General features: G+C 39.8%; 1 protein-coding gene across 1 annotated transcript; it reads right to left on the bottom strand.

Annotated features, from left to right (window-relative positions):
- Nucleotides 1-538: 538 nt before the first annotated feature.
- Nucleotides 539-22,207, bottom strand: LOC143295909 (uncharacterized). Its single transcript, XM_076607595.1, has 17 exons — nucleotides 21,892-22,207; nucleotides 20,922-21,100; nucleotides 20,176-20,246; nucleotides 19,208-19,374; nucleotides 18,701-18,807; nucleotides 17,800-17,909; nucleotides 16,581-16,683; nucleotides 15,005-15,091; nucleotides 14,569-14,659; nucleotides 13,339-13,390; nucleotides 10,894-11,003; nucleotides 10,150-10,319; nucleotides 7,848-7,954; nucleotides 6,912-7,053; nucleotides 6,241-6,324; nucleotides 4,862-4,971; nucleotides 539-3,978 (listed from the first exon to the last, which is right to left on the bottom strand). Exons 1-17 carry the CDS (start codon nucleotides 22,190-22,192, stop codon nucleotides 3,933-3,935), a joined length of 2,037 nt encoding a protein of 678 aa, XP_076463710.1. The 5' UTR covers nucleotides 22,193-22,207; the 3' UTR covers nucleotides 539-3,932.
- Nucleotides 22,208-22,290: the final 83 nt, after the last annotated feature.

Genomic DNA, 22,290 nt, shown 5'->3' with positions numbered 1-22,290 from the left:
ATTTCTCCTTTTCAACAGAGGGGAGGGAGTGCTATAATGATAGTCGTCATTTTTTTAAAATTATGTACGTGAATAAACATAACTAGCATGTCAGCGACACAGGGATTCACCTTACCATTCTTTCTGTATGTCCATATTGTCCTTTTCATAATTTTCTTTCGTTACATGGTTAAACAGTCTGTTTGATGGAAGCAACTGATTGTGTTCTTCATTGGAGTGTGTGTACTGTGTGTGTGCATGTGTATGTGTACATATGCATGCGCGCAAGTGTGTATGTACACACATGTATGCGTACGTATGTGTGTGCGTGTATGTACAAACGTGTGTGCACACGCGCATGTGAGCACACACATGTATGTGTGTGTGTGTGGAACAGAGATAGATGGGATGAATGGGTGAATATGGACAAACACTCAAGAGCCTACTAGGGAGGCTGAACGGGAATAGGTGAATCGGACCTACATCTGGGAATGTACTGAAGTAACGAGGACAATGACAAGCTCAAGCAACACAACATGAAAAACTGAAACAAGTCTCACTGGTGGGACAACATCAAATTTTATTCTGATTCTCAGAAAATTCAGAACAGTTGATCAAAATCAATTATGGCAAACATACTGTACAGATGACATCTCATTTCCACTGATTTATCTGTAGTCAGCACATGATGCAAACATCAAACATTATCATAACTAAATCACAATAATATTAATGATCGATCGTTGCTCCAATGTCCCCTCCAATAACTTAACAATAATCACCAAAAATGCAGTTATTCATTTCGAACCGTTGACCAGACCAATGTTCTCAGAATAAATCTAAGTTATTCCAATGAACAATGATAATGAAATGAATAATAATAATTTTGAGAATACAATCGTACACGAGTGACAATCAATGTGCAAAACATCACATGACAGGGCACACCAACAGCAGCAGCAGCAGCAGCACACACATAAAATGCAATTCATGAAAGAGTACATGTTTGGACACAACCCAAAATCTGTTTCTGCAGATAGAACATCAATGACATACAAGACAAATTACAATAAGAAGGTAACAAGGAAAGTGACAAATGGTTAAGAAGCTCATCTGCCAACAGTGACTGCTGACCCTTTCTCCCATGTTTGACCGGAAAAATCAAACTGAGCGTGTAGTCATTCAGTTTAGTTTTCAGTTTCAGTAGCTGAAGGAGGCATCACTACGTTCGGACAAATCCATATACGCTACACATCTGCCAAGCAAATGCCTGACCAGCAGTGTACCCCAATACGCTTAGTCAGGCCTTGAGAAAAAAAAAAAGATAAATACATAAAAAAAAAAGAACTACTACTACTAATAATAATATGTATAAGGCGCAAAAACTTGATGAAGTCAACTATAAGCGTACAAAAAACAACAAAAAAAAAAAAACCACCATGATAAACCCAGGTCCCATGTGCAACACCCACTTGGCACACTAAATAAAAGATCCCACAGCAACATAAGTGTTGTCCTTTGGCGAAATTCCGTAGAAGTCCACTCTGATAGAAACACAAAATGCATGCACTCAAGGCCTGACAAAGAGTGTTGTATGCTGCTGGTCAGGAATCTGCCTAGCACATGTGGTGTAGTGTATATGGGTCTGACTGAACGCAGTGACACTTTTTGAGAAACAAAAAAAATAAAAAATAAAATAAATCAGCAAAATACTTCATCCGGAAATGTTTATAATATCCATGATTTGATTCAGTCCTTTGTGGATACATGAAAACATTTCTGAAACCCTATCTAATGAATACTCTGAGAAAAAATAACAAAAACAGCACAAAAAAATGACCTCCAGATCACCAGATAGCATCAACACCATTCAAACAAACTAAACAACATCCAAACAAACAACCAAAGACAACAATTAAAGAACAACTACAGGGACTGAGATACCTCTGTTGCACTGGTACACTTCTGTCTGTAAGCCAGCTCACAGTATGATACAGTGCTGATTAGACAAATCAAATGCACAGGTAAAGGAGAATGAGAGGGTTAACTCTCTCCATACGAACGGCGTTTCACCCAAGTTACCATCATCAAAATATTGCAAGCGGAAGGCTCTTATACTGAAGAGGTGAATGTTGACAAAGAATACCACAATTCTGACGACGGAAGCTAAAGGTTAGGTCATTCAGACACCCAATGGACATCCGAAGGGTCTGTGTAGAGGAGAAGAGAGGGCTGGCCGTACTGAGTGAGTTAAGCATTGTTTCATTACTCACAGCGCAAAAGAAAAAAAAAGTACTGAAGACAAAAGACACTCAGAAACAACACAACACTGAGAAAACAAAACACACAAAAAGAGACACTAACACAACTCTTTGGTATGTGGCAAAACGAGTCAGAACATGAATAAACAGCTGAATATGGATGTGCAGCAATCGGAACTGAGACATTGTCTTTTTTCCCTTTCCATTTTCTGTTGCACTGGCTCAACCAAGACATCCCTTGAAGTCTTTTAGTTTCTTACGAAACAATTTACTCCGCACAGAATTTAGGCCACTTTCCCTGAGGAATCTGATATTTCTATGTTTATTTTTCATGGTTGAAACAGACTGATGCCTTGTTTTCTTTTGCGTGTGCTGCGCAGGTCACAAACAGAACTTTGATCTATCGTCTCATCTGGAAAAAAACCACCACCCCAAAACAGCTAGCAGCCCCACCATCATGCCTTAAAGAGAATGGATAAAAATCCCAGCCCCTGTATGACATAAACCTGGAACATTTCGCTTTCCGAGTGGCACTCTCTTAACTAAGGCTTGCCTCCTTACAGCCCTGATTACCAACTGAAAGGCAGTTTCTATTGCAAATGTTTGAAAAGCTTTTTGTTTTCCTTTTTTCTTTTTTTTTTTTTTTGGAAACGCACACACACAACACACGCAAAAACATACCATCACAGACCCCAGTCAAGGTTTGGTGGAGGGAAGTTTTTGTCCGTTAATATCATGGTGTTTGCAGGAATCGAACCACCAGACCATCACTCCACACTGATAAGACAAGCCCCAAAGTTAATTCATGAACAACCGGAAAAGGCGACATGTAATTCTGATTCACTCTGTAGTGGATGATCACATCTTCCTTTGTGATAGTGTGGATCCTCAAAGGGGCTTACAAATCATTGTGTAGCCAGTGTCATCTTTTTATTCAATATTCTTTAATTCAGTTCTATGCCACCACATCTTTCACTTTTAACCATCAATTAGCCCGCATGTGTGTGTGTTGTGAATATGTCCAGCATCAACTTTAGTAGCACTCCCACAAGTTCAGATAATAATCGGTGCCACAAAGAATAACCAGTGTGCTACATCATGTTTCAAACCACTGAAACATAAATTCATGTCCATAATGAACAGATTCTCTAGACTCCATCCATAAAAATAAAACAGTTACCATGGTGAGACACTGAAAACAAAACAAGTGAATAACACGATTGAGCAAAAACTATCTGTTTTAGTGAGTGCACATAAAGCATTGTGCATTATGAATTTATAACAGGAAATGGGGTTTATTCACTTTCTAGTTTAATACATATCCATGAAACATAAACACTGGGCAATTCATACTTTGAACATGCACATACTATTCAGAAACATAAAGACAATAAAGTCCAAATTCTATGCATTGTAAGTCTTTCATACTGTGTGCTTGACTCAGTCTTCACCATATGACCTTGCAAAGTGCACTTAAGAGGCTTTTTGAATGAGGACCTACGATATCACAAGAATTCAGACACCATACATATCAACTTCCTATCAAATTTGTTCCAGTGCCCTAAAAGCATTCCAAAAAATCTGTTCCACAGGTTGTAAAGCAATAGCACTGTGGGGTGCTTACAATGCAAAGCTCAAAATTACACTCTGGTGGTCATGTAGGTTGTCCAAAGTTCATTGTTTCTGTTCCACTTAAGGCTTTGGAGGTCCAATGCAAGTCTCCAGTTGATTCAAGTATCTGGAGGAAAACAGATATAAAAATACATCACGATTCCACTACTGACACCAAAATCAACAGCAACTGATGAATGGCTTGTGTATGACCTCACCTTTGGTCATCATAAACTCAGTCATATATTGAACAAAATATCATGACAACACATACACACACACTTGTGTACACATGTACTCCAGCACATTCACACATGCATGCACACATGAACATGATAAGGAACCCATTCCCTGAACCCACTCACATGTCTGTATGACAGTGTATGTGTGTGTAACTGAAACCTGATTGAATGACACAGGAAATGAATGATGAGCGCCCAAATGGCAGTCAGCTCTACCCAGGTAGGCAGCCTGTTGTGCAAATGATTCAGTGTTTGTAAAGCGCTTAGAGCTTGGTTTCCGATCAAGGATAGGCGCTATATAAGTACTCATATCATAATGGGATTATAAATATATATATATATATATATATCCATTCCTTTAAACTCAATATGAGACCCATTCCCTGAATGGAACACAAAATCCATTCCCAGGTCCAAGAACAGGGGTAACAAAAACTCATTCCCATGAATAGGATATGAATATCAATCTTCTGAACAGGATCAAAAATATAACATCACAATATCACACACACACACACATATATATATATCAATGACAATAAATTCCTCCCCTGGACAGGATTACAAGTAACTCATTCCTCTCAACAGGATCACACACACACACACACACAAAAAAAAAATCCCCTGAACAAATCAATGCCATTCTCCTTAATGGGACAAGAAACCAACTTTCCTCGACAGAATTTATCATAAGAAACCCATTCCCTTGAACACACACATGTATACATGTAAACAAGTGACAAGAAACAAAGGAGCAAGGACCCTTACCGAGGATCGAACTGCTCCACACGGCCCCTCAAGATACCCTCGCCCAGGAAGTGACTCTGCTCCGTCAGACACTGGCTGGCTGCTGTAGAGGTCAAGGCGTTGTCGCTATCCTGCAACACACACGGGGGTGAAGGTCAGTACACTGCCTGTGGGTGCTTACTTACATACCTTGTGTCCTCCGGCATGCACGGCAGCAAAATGAAATTATGGTGCTTAGAGCCTCGCCGACCACTAAGGCCATCTCAAGGCTATCGCCGCGTCAATTACTACTACAAGGCTAAAAAAAACAACCAATTAAAACGAGTCACCACTTCAAACTTTCCACTCCAAAGTTAAAAAAAAAACTTCCATAGTTTAAAACCTTCAAATCTGGTTAAAAAGGTTCACTTCTTTTAAGAAGTCCATCAGCGCCCACGGAGGGACATCACGAAGCAAAGTCTTCAAAGAAACCGCCGTGTAATGTCTGCGTCTAACGTCATGCAGATCCCAACAGTCAAGGAGCACGTGTTTCATGGTGAGAGGCTCGTCACAGGGAACGCATCGAGGGGCCTCCTCCCCCTTCAACAAGTAAGAATGAGTAAAAAAAGTGATGCACGTCAGCAATGAAGAGGCGATGGTCTTGTCTGTTTTGGGGCAGTGTCTGAACGATACCCCAGGTGTGCTTCAGGGTCATGAGTTCACCTTCAACTGTTATGCTCTGAGTGTTCACTGGCCTTCCTCTCTTCCAACTACTTTCCGGTGTCCAGTGAAGGGCTGTCGGAGTGATGTTACCTTCGTTTTCTTCACATGACATTAGCTGCGGGTGGCATCAAAACACTTTGCACCCCGAGTGCCGATTTGTCTGTAACACCCAGCTGCTTCCTGTGCACCCAAGATGGTTATTTCTGCACTGCAGTGGGCATGCTTACTTTCACTTTCTCACTCTCACTTTGTGATTTTAGCTTGTTGGATTTAGCCTGTACTTTGTTCTCCAGTGTTTTTTCAAAGGGACTGAGCATGTTTTTGATAACATTGTGCCCGTTTTGGGCATGACATGTGGCTTTGGCAGTGGTGGTTATTAAGGCTCACCCGCACAACTACACGCACACACATCAGAACAAATTTCAACTTCCTCAGGCATGCATGTATACTGGCTCATGGGACTACTCAAACCATGCTCAGAGATTTAGTAAAGTTCCCATCTGCATCTAAACAGACAGCACACAGTCTCTCTCTCTCTCTCTCTGTCTGTCACACACATAGAAAAACAACTCACCCTACTGCCCCACAGCATACCCAAACCACATGCATGCATGTTCAGTAACCAGCAACCATGCACAACCACTCACAAACACACACACACACACACACACACACACACACACACACACAACACTGACCAGACTGTAGAAGATGGGCTCAAGGAAAATCTCCAGATACATCTTGAACTGGCGTTTCCCCAGACCTTTGGCCAAGTTGGGCAGCTGTGATACAGAGATAAACACATGTCACTTCACAGACATTCTATATATACAAACCCAAACCAGATATTTACTCTGCATGCAACACACACATATGCACATACATACACACATCTCCCTGCCCTTCCTGCAGCATAAGCACTTACAGTAAACCTCATACACCTTCACCCACTCTGAGTAAACTACACACATATACACTTTAAATAAACCACACACATACGCTTTATGTGAAGAACACACACACACAGTAAACTACACATACATTTAACATCATACACACACACACACAAAAAAACAACAACAAAAAACCATACAGACACACACACACACACACACACACAAACTACACATACATTCAATATCGTGCACACACACACACACACACACTCTTAGTAAACTACACAGCCATTCAACATCATACACACAAACACATTTTAAGTAAACTACGCGCACACACACACATCCCTGTTGCCTGAATTGTAAGTGTAACACACACCCACCCTCTTCCTATTCATGCAACACACACACACACCCTAACAACCACCAAACCCCCCCCCCCTCACACACACACACACACACACACACACTACCTGTTTGCAGACGGTTTCCAGGAAGTTGATATGGTGGGTGTAGTGGCGTACGGTGCAGGCTTTACTGAGCAGCGGCAGCAGTTTCATCAGTGGCGATGCCAGGGACGGAATGTGGGACAGCTCGGCCATCAGGGTGACACATCTGTGGTCAGCATGTGTACCATTTGTATTTGTATTTCTTTTGATCACAACAGATTTCTCTGCGTGAAATTTGGGCTGCTCTCCCCAAGGAGAGCGTGTCGCTACACTACAGCGCCACCCTTTTTTTTTTTTTTGTATTTTTTCCTGCATGCAGTTTATTTGTTTTTCCCATGGCGTACAGAAAAGGTAAGACCGCACGAGACAAACATGAAAATCCTTTAAAAAAAAACAAACAACCAACCAACCAAAACAGCAGTAGCAAAAGACGATGGGAAAAGATCATGCTTAGGTGGCAGGGTGACAAAAAGCAGAGTGGCTGTCAGGAAATTCTTCAAAAATCGGAACTTAGAACTGCAACCTGAGTGAAAAAAGACAATCTCAACAACTGAAATATTAGAATATAATCTTAGGTATTTTAAGCCTCCATGAGACCATATACCACAGATGTGAAAAATGAACATAAAATCATTTAACAAAGAAACAGAAAATCAGGAAAAGCGAAACAGGCACACACACAAATAAACATACAAAGGGAGACGGGGAGAGAGGGAGAGGGAGTAACAGAGATGAAGATAAGGAAATAAATAAAGGTCACGATAAATAAAGAAATAAAAAAGGAATTTGTACAGGTGTATTTGAGTACATGTGTTATTGCATGTGTGTGCGTGTGTATGTGTCTGTGTGTGTGTGAGAGAGAGAGAGCCATCAACGCTGCTACTGCCTACACCACCACCTCCACTATCACCACCTCCACAACTACCTCCACCACCACCATGAACACAATCTCCCACTCACCCATCAGCCAGCTCCCAGGGCTCGGATGGTTTCCGGAACTTGTGGTCCATGCAGCCTCCCTCTCGACCACGCCCCATCTTTGGTGCCAGAGACCCGCAAGAGTACATCTGCACATACACTCATTGTCATGTATCACAAACAACAAACTACTCTCTCTCTTGCTGTTAAAGCAAACAGGAGTTTTTACTTTGCTGATTATACAAGCTGACTTCTATCTCTGCTGTACGCAGCACTGGTGGAATATGACTGCAGATGTATTTCTTCATGGATGTGTTAAACACACAGTTGTCAACAGACAAGACCTTCATCAGGATTACATATCATCATATCATTCTATACATTATACACATCTGTGAGGGGTCCAGTTACATATCATTCTATACATTATACACATCTGTGAGGGGTCCAGTTACATATCATTCTATATATTATACACATCTGTGAGGGGTCCAATTACATATCATTCTATACATTATACACATCTATGAGGGGTCCAGTTATATATCATTCTATGCATTATACACATCTATGAGGGGTCCAGTTACATCATATCATTCTATACATAATACACATATATGAAGGGTCCAATTATATATCATCCTATACATTACACACATCTATGAGGGATCCAATTACACATTATTATATACATTATATACATCAATGAGGGGTCCAACTACATATCATTCTATACATTATATACATCTATGAGGAGTCCAATTATATATTATTGACTCACTTGTGTAACAAAGTGAGTCTATGTTTTAACCCGGTGTTCGGTTGTCTGTGTGTGTGTGTGTGTGTGTGTGTGTGTCTGTGGTAAACTTTAACATTGACATTTTCTCTGCAACTACTTTGTCAGTTGACACCAAATTTGGCATAAAAATAGGAAAAATTCAGTTCTTTCCAGTCATCTTGTTTAAAACAATATTGTACCTCTGGGATGGGCACAAAAAAATAAAGAATGAAGCCTAATTATATGCAAACTGCATTTACTGTTATATTTATATTTTTTGATTTCTCTAAACTTGGCACTTTGATCTGATATTCTGACCCAACAACTAGAGCAATCATTATTATCATTTTTTGTTCAAACAGGAACTTCTTTTGCTAAGCATGGAAGTTTTATTTATTTTGCAAACGTTTTGGTGCAGATAGTAAAAAAGGGAAATTACTCTGTAATTAATGCTAGGGGAGTTAATTTGCTTTAAACTGATCTTTCTCATCTTAAACATTACATTTTGAAATTATACTCAATACATAAAAAGCTTGGATTTTTTAAATTTTTTTTAAGTGTATCACAAGTGAGTCTTGAAGGCCTTGCCTCTCTTGTTCTATACATTATACACATAAAGGAGGGGTCCAATTATATATCATTCTATACATTATACACATATAGGAGGGGTCCAATTATATATCATTCTATACATTAAACGCATCTATGAGGGGTCCAATTACATATCATTCTATCCATTATAAACATCTATGAAGCGTCCAATTATAGATCATCCTATACATTACACACATCAATGAGGGGTCCAATTACATATCTATACATTATACACATCAATGAGGGGTCCAATTACATATCTATACATTACACACATCAATGAGGGGTCCAATTACATATCTATACATTACACACATCAATGAGGGGTCCAATTACATATCTATACATTACACACATCAATGAGGGGTCCAATTACATATCTATACATTATACACATCTATGAGGGGTCCAATTACATATCTATACAAACACATCAATGAGGGGTCCAATTACATATCTATACATTACACACATCAATGAGGGGTCCAATTACATATCTATACATTACACACATCAATGAGGGGTCCAATTACATATCTATACATTATACACATCTATGAGGGGTCCAATTACATATCTATACATTACACACATCTATGAGGGGTCCAATTACATATCTATACATTACACACATCAATGAGGGGTCCAATTACATATCTATACATTACACACATCTATGAGGGGTCCAATTACATATCTATACATTATACACATCTATGAGGGGTCCAATTACATATCTATACATTATACACATCTATGAGGGGTCCAATTACATATCTATACATTATACACATCTATGAGGGGTCCAATTACATATCTATACATTATACACATTTATGAGGGGTCCAATTACATATCTATACATTATACACATCTATGAGGGGTCCAATTACATATCTATACATTATACACATCTATGAGGGGTCCAATTACATATCTATACATTATACACATCTATGAGGGGTCCAGTACCTGTCTGTCTGTGTGCAGCTCCATGTCGTTGTCTCGCAGTTGCTTGGCAACGCTGTAGGTGGCAGGACTGGTGTCCATGGCAGAGTACTTCTCACTGGTCGCTGGCTGGTTCTCCAGACCCTTCAACCCCTCCGTGATCTTGGCCAGAATTATCTCATGGCTGCTCTCCCCTGGGAAAGAGCCACAAAAAGAAAACTTGCTTTGGCTGAAAGTACGTCTTCCTCCACCCCCTTTTGCACAAGTTCAGTTTGTTCACATAAGGTATTGTTCGATTTATCAAAGAAAACTTAAACATGGCTATTGTTTGTGTGGCAGGGTAACATCTGAAGCTCAGCAGAGCATTTTCCTCTCCAAACATAGTCCGAGTCTCCTGTCTATGTTTACATAAGGTTTCAAAACTGGTTTGGACTCTTTGTGAATTCAAAACTGACTGTAAAACTGTGCTAGTGTTAACTATTCACGTTTTTTCCCCTCCAAATTTACACATGGTCTTTATGCACATGAAACATTCAGTTGATTGCCCTTGCTAGAACAACTTCCATCATCCTGAGAACACAATGCCATGGTTACGGTGCAGCTTTCAAACTGAAAGCAATCGAACTGATCACTGGTTTTTGCATATGTTTTTTTGTGTGTCATATTTGCGGCTTATAAACCACTGCAGCAGCTTAAGTGTGAATGGCAGATCTGCTACTGGGACTCTTCTCTTGTCACATAACTCGCGCCAGCAGGTTCACTGCTCACCATAGGCCTTCACCACGTTCAGCAAGGCCACAGCAGCCCCCTGCCTCACCGACGGGATGTTGTCTTGCAAGTTGTTGAAAAACAGTGGGTACAGGGATGGCATGGTATCTCTGCCAACACACCATACAGCCTTAATCACACTCATGCCTATTAAATGGCAGTTGAAAAACAAAAACAAACACTGAAACAACACAAAAAAACACACACATGCAAACATCAAAACACAACAAACATAAGCCTGACAGATGTTCTACAAGCGACTCCTGCAGTATCATTCTGTAAATAGTAAGGGAAATACTCTAGAAATACTTTGGGGGAAAACATATCAAGCCTTGCACGAACTTTCTTCTCCTGAAGCTGCAGCATTACCAGTACAAACTGTTCAAGAACACTATCTCACAGAGCATTACCAGTACAAACTGTTCAAGAACGCTATCACACAGAGCATTACCAGTACAAACTGTTCAAGAACACTATCTCACACAGCATTACCAGTACAAACTGTTCAAGAAAACTATCTCACAGAGCATTACCAGTACAAACTGTTCAAGAACACTATCTCAGAGCATTACCAGTACAAACTGTTCAAGAACACTATCTCAGAGCATTACCAGTACAAACTGTTCAAGAACACTATCTCACAGAGCATTACCAGTACAAACTGTTCAAGAACACTATCTCACAGAGCATTACCAGTACAAACTGTTCAAGAACACTATCTCACAGAGCATTACCAGTACAAACTGTTCAAGAACACTATCTCACAGAGCATTACCAGTACAAACTGTTCAAGAACACTATCTCACAGAGCATTACCAGTACAAACTGTTCAAGAACACTATCTCACAGAGCATTACCAGTACAAACTGTTCAAGAACACCATCTCAGAGCATTACCAGTACAAACTGTTCAAGAACACTATCTCACAGAGCATTACCAGTACAAACTGTTCAAGAACACTATCTCACAGAGCATTACCAGTACAAACTGTTCAAGAACACTATCTCACACAGCATTACCAGTACAAACTGTTCAAGAACACTATCTCACAGAGCATTACCAGTACAAACTGTTCAAGAACTCTATCTCACAGAGCATTACCAGTACAAACTGTTCAAGAACTCTATCTCACAGAGCATTACCAGTACAAACTGTTCAAGAACACTATCTCACAGAGCATTACCAGTACAAACTGTTCAAGAACACTATCTCACACAGCATTACCAGTACAAACTGTTCAAGAACGCTATCTGACAGAGCATTACCAGTACAAACTGTTCAAGAACACTATCTGACAGAGCATTACCAGTACAAACTGTTCAAGAACGCTATCTCACAGAGCATTACCAGTACAAACTGTTCAAGAACGCTATCTCACAGAGCATTACCAGTACAAACTGTTCTTGCATTACCAGTACAAACTGTTCAAGAACACTATCTCACACAGCATTACCAGTACAGACTGTTCAAGAAAACTATCTCACACAGCATTACCAGTACAAATTGTTCAAGAACACTGTCTCACAGAGCATTACCAGTACAAACTGTTCAAGAACACTATCTCACACAGCATTACCAGTACAAACTGTTCAAGAATGCTATCTCACAGAGCATTACCAGTACAAACTGTTCAAGAACGCTATCTCACAGAGCATTACCAGTACAAACTGTTCAAGAACACTGTCTCACAGAGCATTACCAGTACAAACTGTTCAAGAACGCTATCTCACAGAGCATTACCAGTACAAACTGTTCAAGAACACTGTCTCACAGAGCATTACCAGTACAAACTGTTCAAGAACTCTATCTCACAGAGCATTACCAGTACAAACTGTTCAAGAACACTATCTCACAGAGCATTACCAGTACAAACTGTTCAAGAACACTATCTCACAGAGCATTACCAGTACAAACTGTTCAAGAACACTATCTCACAGAGTATTACCAGTACAAACTGTTCAAGAACACTATCTCAGAGCATTACCAGTACAAACTGTTCAAGAACACTATCTCAGAGTATTACCAGTACAAACTGTTCAAGAACACTATCTCAGAGCATTACCAGTACAAACTGTTCAAGAACACTATCTCACAGAAGACCAAGTGTTTGACAGTAAAGCCAGAGCAGTGCTAGCAGAATGGGCAGTGCTCTCCTCAAGCCAACACACTGATTCCATGAAGTGGAGATTATCAGTCTAAATATTTCTGGGCCGATGACACACTTCTTGAATAATGTGGAATAACAAAGGTCTCTGCTCATATCCTTTTACTTCAGACATCATGACTTACTATCCCTGATGAAAGAAACACCATCTTTGCGCATATCCTTTCACTTAGATATCACGACTAACAATGCTCATATCCTTTCACTTAGACATCATGACTAACAATGTCTGACAAAAGGAAACCATGGCAACCAGACAAGAGGAAACAAAAGAGACAAACCTGGACTCCTCAGGGAAGCAAAGGACAAAATTTCCACAGGCAACACAGGCAGCTGAAAAAAATGGGTAACAGTGTCTTCAACTACAGTTCGGGAAACATTATAACCAAAAAATGAGTACAACTATTCAAGCAAAATGATTAAAAGCAGCCAAGACACCAAACTACAGAAGCATGAAAATAAAAAAAAATTGTGTCACACCATGGAAAGTTTAAAGAAATCAGTTTCACCCAACAAAGAACGACAATCTTAAAATGCAAATGTCTTTGCAAGGCTTCTCTTGAATTCACTAGTAATCAAAGCTGAAAAGGGTTTGACAGCAATTCTCATTTTTTCATGTATGTGAGCACATGTCAAAAGAGTGTGCAAATGCACTTAATGTCTGTGTGGACTTACATGTGTGCTTAAAATGTCTGTTGTATGTGTGCTAATGCGTCTGAGTGTAGTCATGTGTGAGTGTGAATAAGTGTGTGTGCTTACTGCCATACCATCATGCACCTATGTATGTGAGATTCACACCAAACTAAGACAGCTTAGTTTAAAACCAAAGATTATATCTACTTTCGTTTTCTCCGCATAGGCGGGTAGTAGTTTGCACAGGACAGGAATCAGACCCCTGCCGGAGTCTGTACTAGTCGGTCACGGTTAAGTATGTATAATTAAACCAAAGATTATAAAACAGGAAAATAAATGAGAGCATGCACAGACAATCTGAAAATAGTAAAGAAAACTCGGAGAATGAGAAATATTTACCATCAGAAAGAACAGAAAGACAGGAACCAACAGTAACATGTATTGATCGCACGAGGAGAAGGGAAACAAACTGCAACAGGAGTTCAAAGGGGAAGGGAAATAAGCACATAAATCATCCTATCAAACCAGAACTAGAAAAGAAGGAAACACAAGCAGAGAAGACCTCAAAAAGTGGAACACATTTTTAGAGAACCTACAGAGAAGAAAAGGAACCAGACCATGACAAACAGAGATAGACGATATACCAAAAAGCATGGAATGTAAACTACAGGATGATAACTAACATGGGAAGAAAAGTAATGTGATCCCCCACCCATTTTCCACACCCACTGAATGAATGCATATGTATGTGCTGAAATGAGTGAATGTGTATGTGTCTAAATCACTTTGTAGTGAACAGACAATGAAGTAGTGAGAAGAAGAAGCAGAAGAGGAGAACAAAGCGAGAGAACAAGTGAGGACTGACAGCAAGCACTGACCATCTCTGACAGGCCAGCTGTCGTCAACGAAGCAGAGCAGCAAGGTCTCCAGCAGCTTGCTCACATAGGGGCTGACTGCTGTCTTGTCAATCTGTAGCCACACACACACACACACACATCAATGTGCCATGCACACAGACCGACAGATAGACAGACAGACAGAAACAATTACATGCAACAGACATGCACACCATGCACACACACACAACACAGTCACATATATATAACACATCAAACACACACACATCACACCGGACATACGCATTCTAGACACACGCACTAGCATAGTAAAATACCTATGTCAGAAACACACACACACACACACACACACACACACACACACACTCACCTTAGAACCCACACACGCACTACTACTAACCAGCATAGTAAAATACCTATGTCAGAAACACACACACACACACACACACACACACACCTTAGAACCCAGCTCCGCAATGCAGGCACAAGCTGCCTCTCTGACTGCGTGGTTGTCGGAGCCAGTGGCCTCAATGTAGTACTCCACCTGAAATGGTAGACACCCCCCCCCATTGCACAGACATACACAGAACAAAAAAAAAAAAGTTAACCTGGGACTCAGAAGTTGTTTTAAAAAAGAGTATGTTGTTACAGGTTCTGCAGAATCGTTATACATCAATTGTGACAGGACAGGTTCAAGAAAGCTGTTATAACTCTTTCACCACCATGTTTCTGAGTGAAAAACGCTCCCCAGTGCCAAATAGTTTAGATACAATGAGAGGTTCTCAGTCACAGGCTTCAGTTCATGTCAAAACGACACAATGGACTTGGTCACTTCAAACTCGGCCAGGAAGCAAAAGTTAGTCATTGTTCTATTGGCAGGAAACTGGCTGCAGCTGTCAAGCTTTGTTACAATGTGAACAAGAGAGGCAAGGCCTTCAAGACTCACTTGTGATACACTTTTTAAAAAAAATCCAAGCTTTTTATGTATTGTGTATAATTTCAAAATGTAATGTTTAAGATGAGAAAGATCAGTTTAAATCAAATTAACTCCACTAGCATTAATTACAGAGTAATTTCCCTTTTTTACTATCTGCACCAAAACATCTGCAAAATAAATAAAACTTCCATGCTTAGCAAAAGAAGTTCCTGTTTGAACAAAAAATGATAACAATGACTGCTCTTGTTGTTGGGTCAGAATATCAGATCAAAGTGCCAAGTTTAGAGAATACAAAAAATATAAATATAACAGTAAATGCAGTTTGCATATAATTAGGCTTCATTTTTTATTTTTTTGTGCCCATCCCAGAGGTGCAATACTGTTTTAAACAAGATGACTGGAAAGAACTGAATTTTTCCTATTTTTTGCCTAATTTGGTGTCAACTGACAAAGTATTTGCAGAGAAAATGTCAATGTTAAAGTTTACCACAGACACACACACAGACAACCGAACACCGGGTTAAAACATGACTCACTTTGTTTACACAACTGAGTCAAAAATGGTCCTTTTAACATGATCCCTGGATGTCGACTGAAGTCGCCTGTAGGGGTGCACTGTCCACATCTAAGGTCGCCTATGGTGGTGAAAGAGTTAAGAATGCATTTTGATGAGACAGAGGCTGCTGTTCTTAAGTATCATGACACAAGGTTCTACAGTATCTCAATACATCAGCCTGACTGTACACAGCCATGCAGGATTTTATAGCATGTAGTGAATGGATATGATGTTAATCTCATCTACTTCACTCAGCCAACACTTTCTTACTGTGGCAGAATTAACTCTTGCTCTGAAGGACATGGAAATGATTTCTGTAGCTGTGACATGAGTGATGAAAAAAGTTTTTTTTTTTTTTTACACATAATGAATCAACTTCAACAATGGTCTCACTGGTCTGCATTCATTATGACATAACAGAAAATTATTATCTAGTATTTTTCTGAATTACATACATATCATTTTCCACTTACCTACGGTTAATATCTGCCATTAAAAAAGTGCACATAAGACACATTAACCACATACTGGAGTACATACCACATTCTGAATGTATTTCTCCACCAAGTTTTTCCCAGCGCCTTGTGTTACCAGACGCCAGGTCTCCTGGGAATAGATCCGCACCCCTTCAGCAACGTAATACCTTGAAAATATCAAACAGACAACCTTCAACGCTTCAGCAACATTATCCTTGAAAACATCAAACAGACAACCTGCAGTCCTTCAGCAACATAATACCTTTTAATATCAAACAGACAACCTACACCACACTCCTTCAGCAATATCTTGGAAACATCAAATAATAAACCTTCAACCCTTCAGCAACGTAATACCTTGAAAACATCAAACAGACAACCTACAGCCTTTCAGCAACACAATTACCTTGAAAACATCAGACAACCTTCAACCCTTCAGCAACATAATCCTTGAAAACATCAAACAGACAACCTTCAACCCTTCAGCAACATTATCCTTCAAAACATCAAACAGACAACCTACAGCCATTCAGCAACACAATACCCTGAAAACATCAGACAACCTTCAACCCTTCAGCAACATTATCCTTGAAAACATCAAACAGACAACATACAGCCCTTCAGCAGCATAATATACCTTGAAAACATCAGACAACCTACAGCACATCAGCAGTGTAATACCTTGAAAACATCAGACAGACAACCTACAGCCCTTCAGCAATGTAATACCTTTAAAATATCAAACAGACAAATTTCATTACTTCAGCAATACCTTGAAAACATTAAACTGACAACCTACACTCCTTCATCAACACAATTCCTTGAAAACATCAAACAGACAACCTTCAACCCTTCAGCAACATAATACCTTGAAAACATCAAACAGACAACCTACAGCCATTCAGCAATATAATACCTTGAAAACATCAGACAGACAACCTACAGCCATTCAGCAATGTAATACCTTTAAAACATTAGACAGACAACCTACAACCCTTCAGCAATGTGATACCTTTAAAACATTATACAGACAACATACTATCTTTAAAATATCAAATGGACAAATTTCCTACCTTCAGCAATACCTTGAAAACATCAAAAAGACAACCTACACTCCTTCATCAACAATACCTAGAAAACATCAGACAGACAACCCACAAGACTGTTTGATGATGCAAACAGTTCATGAATATCTTGTTCCTGAACACATATGCATTGCTCTATACACAGAACACACACTGGCATGCTGATTTCTTCTGGGAGACACACAGTGTTGTCCCTACCTGTTGAGGCACATTCGGGGAATGAGCATAGGGTAGAAGTTCTCGCGGGCCTCAGCAGTAGGAAGACTCACCAGGAACTGACGTGTGGCAGTAGACGCTGCCATGCGGACCTGGGAGACACACAGCAGTCGCCTGTTATCACTGCTCATATACCAAACACACTTTCACTGGTCTGCAACTTTTCGGGGATATAAAAGTGAAAGTCAATTGCAGGGGGTTTAGTATGTGGTGTCCTGAATGTGCTGAATCACAACAGGCTCTACTGGGCAAATGACTAGACAAAAGTGCGTGGTTTTAGGAAGTCATTTATATGGGGCTAATATTATTAGCTGGTGTCCTGTGTATGTTAAATTAAAAGAGCACAGGAACAGGAGTCAAGATGGCTGCTAGAAAAAGAGGGTGCTAGTCAGGGGAGGTTACCTACTTCCGGGAAGTTATCGGCTGTAGCTACTTTTGTTTTCTCCACATAGGCGGATAGTAGTTTGCACAGGACAGGAATGTCAGACCCCTGCTGGAGTCTTCACTAGTGGGTCACGGTTCAGTATGTGTAATTAAAACAGACATTACTGAAGAAGTGACTATGCAGCAGTGCACGTTCTCCTTTGGTGTGTGACCTCCTGGTGACCTAACATTCAAAGTTCCCTTTCACTGCATGTATGTGACAGCTGGAGATGAACCTGGACCTAGGTGTGACTGTGTATGGAGGACTTAGGATGGACAGTATAGGAGTAATGCCACTATAATGACACAGATGATTAGACAGGAAAAAAAATAAACACTGGAAAAAAAAACTCTACTTCTTCTGGACAAATCTGTCAACACTACTAGTAGCGAAATCAACAAATGAATATTCTGACAGACACAAGCCACCATCTGACCAGTTAAACACTGTCCACTTTACCTGGCTCCAGTTATCAGCCAACCCCTGTCCAAGGTGGTCAGAAAACTGGTGTCCATGGCGATAAATGGCATTCTCTTCTGTCAGCTTGGCCTCACTATCCAGCTCCGCTGAAACAGGACAGAAGTGTGGAGTTGTAAAAAATAAAATAAAATAAAAATAGTGCTGATTATATTCAAAAACATGACTGACATCCAACGACAACCAAATATTTTCCTAGTCATTTGATGAAGAGTTTAATAGACACAGGAAAGGCACTGCGCACATTCTGTAAAATGGTAAAGTGACACACATGCATGCAAAAACACACACAAAAGACAAAACAAACACAATCCCTCCCAAAAAACACTTTTCACTATGTGAAACACACACACACACACACACACACATTCTTAACTAAGGGCCAAGTGATGAGGCTGATTTTCTGTTTCAGTCTGAAATCTACAAATCTTTCTTCAGTCTCACTTCAGACCATAGTCTGAGGAATCTCATGCCTGAGCGCTCACTCACATCCCTCTTTGGCACCGCAGCTAACAAGGGAGGCACAGACGTAGTATCCGGTCTCACGCACAAAGCGGTTGGTATGGGTCAGGGCACTGAAGATAAGGTCCAACAGATCCTGGTCCACAAACTCATTGAAGGCATACCCGCAGCCGCCTATCACGCTCTGCAAGCACCTGTCATTACAGAGCTCTATTAGTTACATGCATACATATATATACATCTATATGAGCAAATATGAAAATCAAGTACAGAACTCTGTTGTTTATAGATCTAATGTACCTATGTAAGTGGGTGCACACTTAACCAAATGACACAAGAAATGAATCAAGAGCACTGAAAGACAGCTGTCAGTCCCCTCTAGCTAGGTAGGCAGCCTGCTGTTCAAATGACTCGGTGTTTGCAAAGTGCTAAGAGTTTGGTCTCTGACTGAAAATAGGTGCTATTTAACGAAGTATGTCAATAATCATCATCATTATCATAATATAAAAGCTGATGATGTTTGAGTAAAAGGTTAGAGTTAAAAGAAGCAAAGTCTACCTGTTTAAAACTATATAGTATTATATATACTTAAAGTGCATTTACACAATCTGAAACACCTTTGCATAAAAGAATCAATTTGGAAATCAAATATGTACTGTGACCTTTAACCTCTTAGCATCATCCCATGCTCACACTCTAAAAACAAGTGAAAGATCTTGACAGAAAAAATGTAAATGAAATGAGTTTTACTTCATATACAATATATAGCAGATATGGTAACATATGAATTAGAAAGAATAACACAACCAAATAAATTATCAGAAAGACTATACACTAAAACAGCATAGCCAGATACATTACAGACATCAAAAAGGCAAACGACTGTCAAAAAGTGATAAAGAAGCGCACAATTCATTCTTAATTTGTCATGATAAGAGTATCGAACTGAAAATAAAATCTTTAAGAGCAATGACAACCAATCCTTTAAAACCTACTTCATGTATGTCTCTAATGATTTCCATCCTGCCGTATCATGGAAAATCTGTGCCGCATCTGCGCTCACCCTCTGGAGAAAACATAGGAAGAAAATTGAAAGTGTATTTGTGACTGGGTTCTGTTAGTCAGAGGTGTGTACATACCTTTTTATTTTATCATCTTGATCTTTCCATTATTTTAATTTTTTTTTAAATAGGAAAACATAAATAAAACAAGTCTTAAAGTAAGCAAAATGAAATGCAAATGATCAGTAATAAAGCACATACACAAACACACAAAACTGCATGAAACATATTCACATACATTTCATTGCTTTTTTTTCCTTTTAAAAAAAACATATATGAACACAATACAATCAATCACAAGTGACTTGGCACATCTTCATGATCTTGTAATTGTTAAGCAAATACTGTTAAGTAAAGTGAAAGCAGAATCCGTCAAATGATTTTGTAAATTTTGAGGAAAACAACTTACAATGTCAGTTCATCATGCAAGGAACCAACAGAATTTTAAACAGTAGGCCTACCAACACTGACACTGACACAGACACAGACACAGACACACACAGTGATTGTGACAGCTAGAAAAACCCAGACGTGTTTACAAACACATCTCAAACATAAATGAATACAAAACTGTCCATCTTTTGGAAAACACACAGACAAGGTCGACTGATTTTGGAAGAACATAAAATGAAAAAAAAAAAAAAGAAAAAAAATAGAGAGAGACAGAGAGGCATGGATACCCTGCTGGGTGAACTTGACAATTTCTCTATCAGTTTGTCTGTGTCCTGCACATCGGCATGTCCGCTTTCTGTCAGCGGCTGTCTCTCCAGGTTGGACTGAATGCCCTCCAGGATCTTGCCTCGGGTGCGACTGAAGATCTCTGGACCAAGCTTGGCACACAGAGTTCCCAGCACTTCACCTGGGGTCAATTTAGAAGGCAAACACTGGAGTTAGGTCAGACTCTCATCCCTAGTAACGAGAATGATACGTAATTATCTCCTTTTTTTTTTAATGTAACTGACATAAATTTACCTTTCTTTGGTATGCTTGTTTTAGTTTGTTAAAAAAAAAAATCAATGGTTTAAAATTAAAGGAAAGTGACTGTTAATGTGTGTGTGTGTGTGTGTGTGTGTGTGTGTGAAATTTTGGGGGGCAGCTTATTGTGACTACATTTGTGTATTTGTGTGTGTGTGTTTCTGTGTGTGTGTGTGTGTGTGTGTGTGTGTGTGTGTGTGCGTGTGTATGTGTTGCTTTTTATGGGGAGCTTCTTGCAACTACATTTGTGTATTTGTCTCTGTGGGGGTGGTGGGGAGAGTGGGAGTGTGGGGGGATTCGAATCCCATTCTAGCTCTTTCTCCCAAGTTTGAATGAAAAAGAAACCATGGCAATGAGAGTGTTGTCCTCTGGCAAAATTATGTAAAAAGAAATCCACTGTGATAGGTACACAAATATATATAAGCATGCACTCAAGGCCTGACAAGCGCATTGATTATGCAGCTATCAGGCATCTGCCTACCAGATGTGGTGTAGCGAATATGGATTTGTCCGAACGAAGTGACGCTCCTTGAGAAACTTAATCTGAAACTCTGTGTGTGTGTGTGTGTGTGTGTGTGTGTGTGTGTCTTTGTTTCACGTCTCATCATAAATCATATTGGATAACTTTGTGTGTGTACCTGCGCGCACGTGCGTGCATTTACTCCTCTGTCATACCTGCAACAATTCTGACCCTGAACTCCGCGTCGTCAAGTGACGGAACAGCATCATTTAGGACTGCGATGGCAAAATCATCATCACTTTTTTCACTCTCAAGTAAGGCCTTCGCTCCACTCAGCGCACCGTGTCTAACTTCCCATTTGTCAGAAACCTCTCTCAGAAGTTTGAGGATATCATTTTGCAAATCGATTATCCCTTCAGGCTGCAAGCTTGTAATCAGTTGCTGTAACCGTGCGTACGCTTTATCGCGTTCAAGCTTCGCACTGCTACAAAGTTGTTCTTGGATTTCCGCAGACATCTTCACAGGAAAGTTGAGACGCACATGTGAAGTCAGTTCTGATTGGTCAAAATGCATCAGTTTGGGCGAACGAAAGTCGCAGTATTACTTTGTGACTT

This window comes from Babylonia areolata, chromosome 21, assembly GCF_041734735.1.
Source record: "Babylonia areolata isolate BAREFJ2019XMU chromosome 21, ASM4173473v1, whole genome shotgun sequence".
Lineage (NCBI taxonomy): Eukaryota > Metazoa > Mollusca > Gastropoda > Neogastropoda > Buccinidae > Babylonia > Babylonia areolata.
Note: the sequence above shows the minus strand (reverse complement) of the source record. Positions and strands in the feature narration are given on the sequence as shown.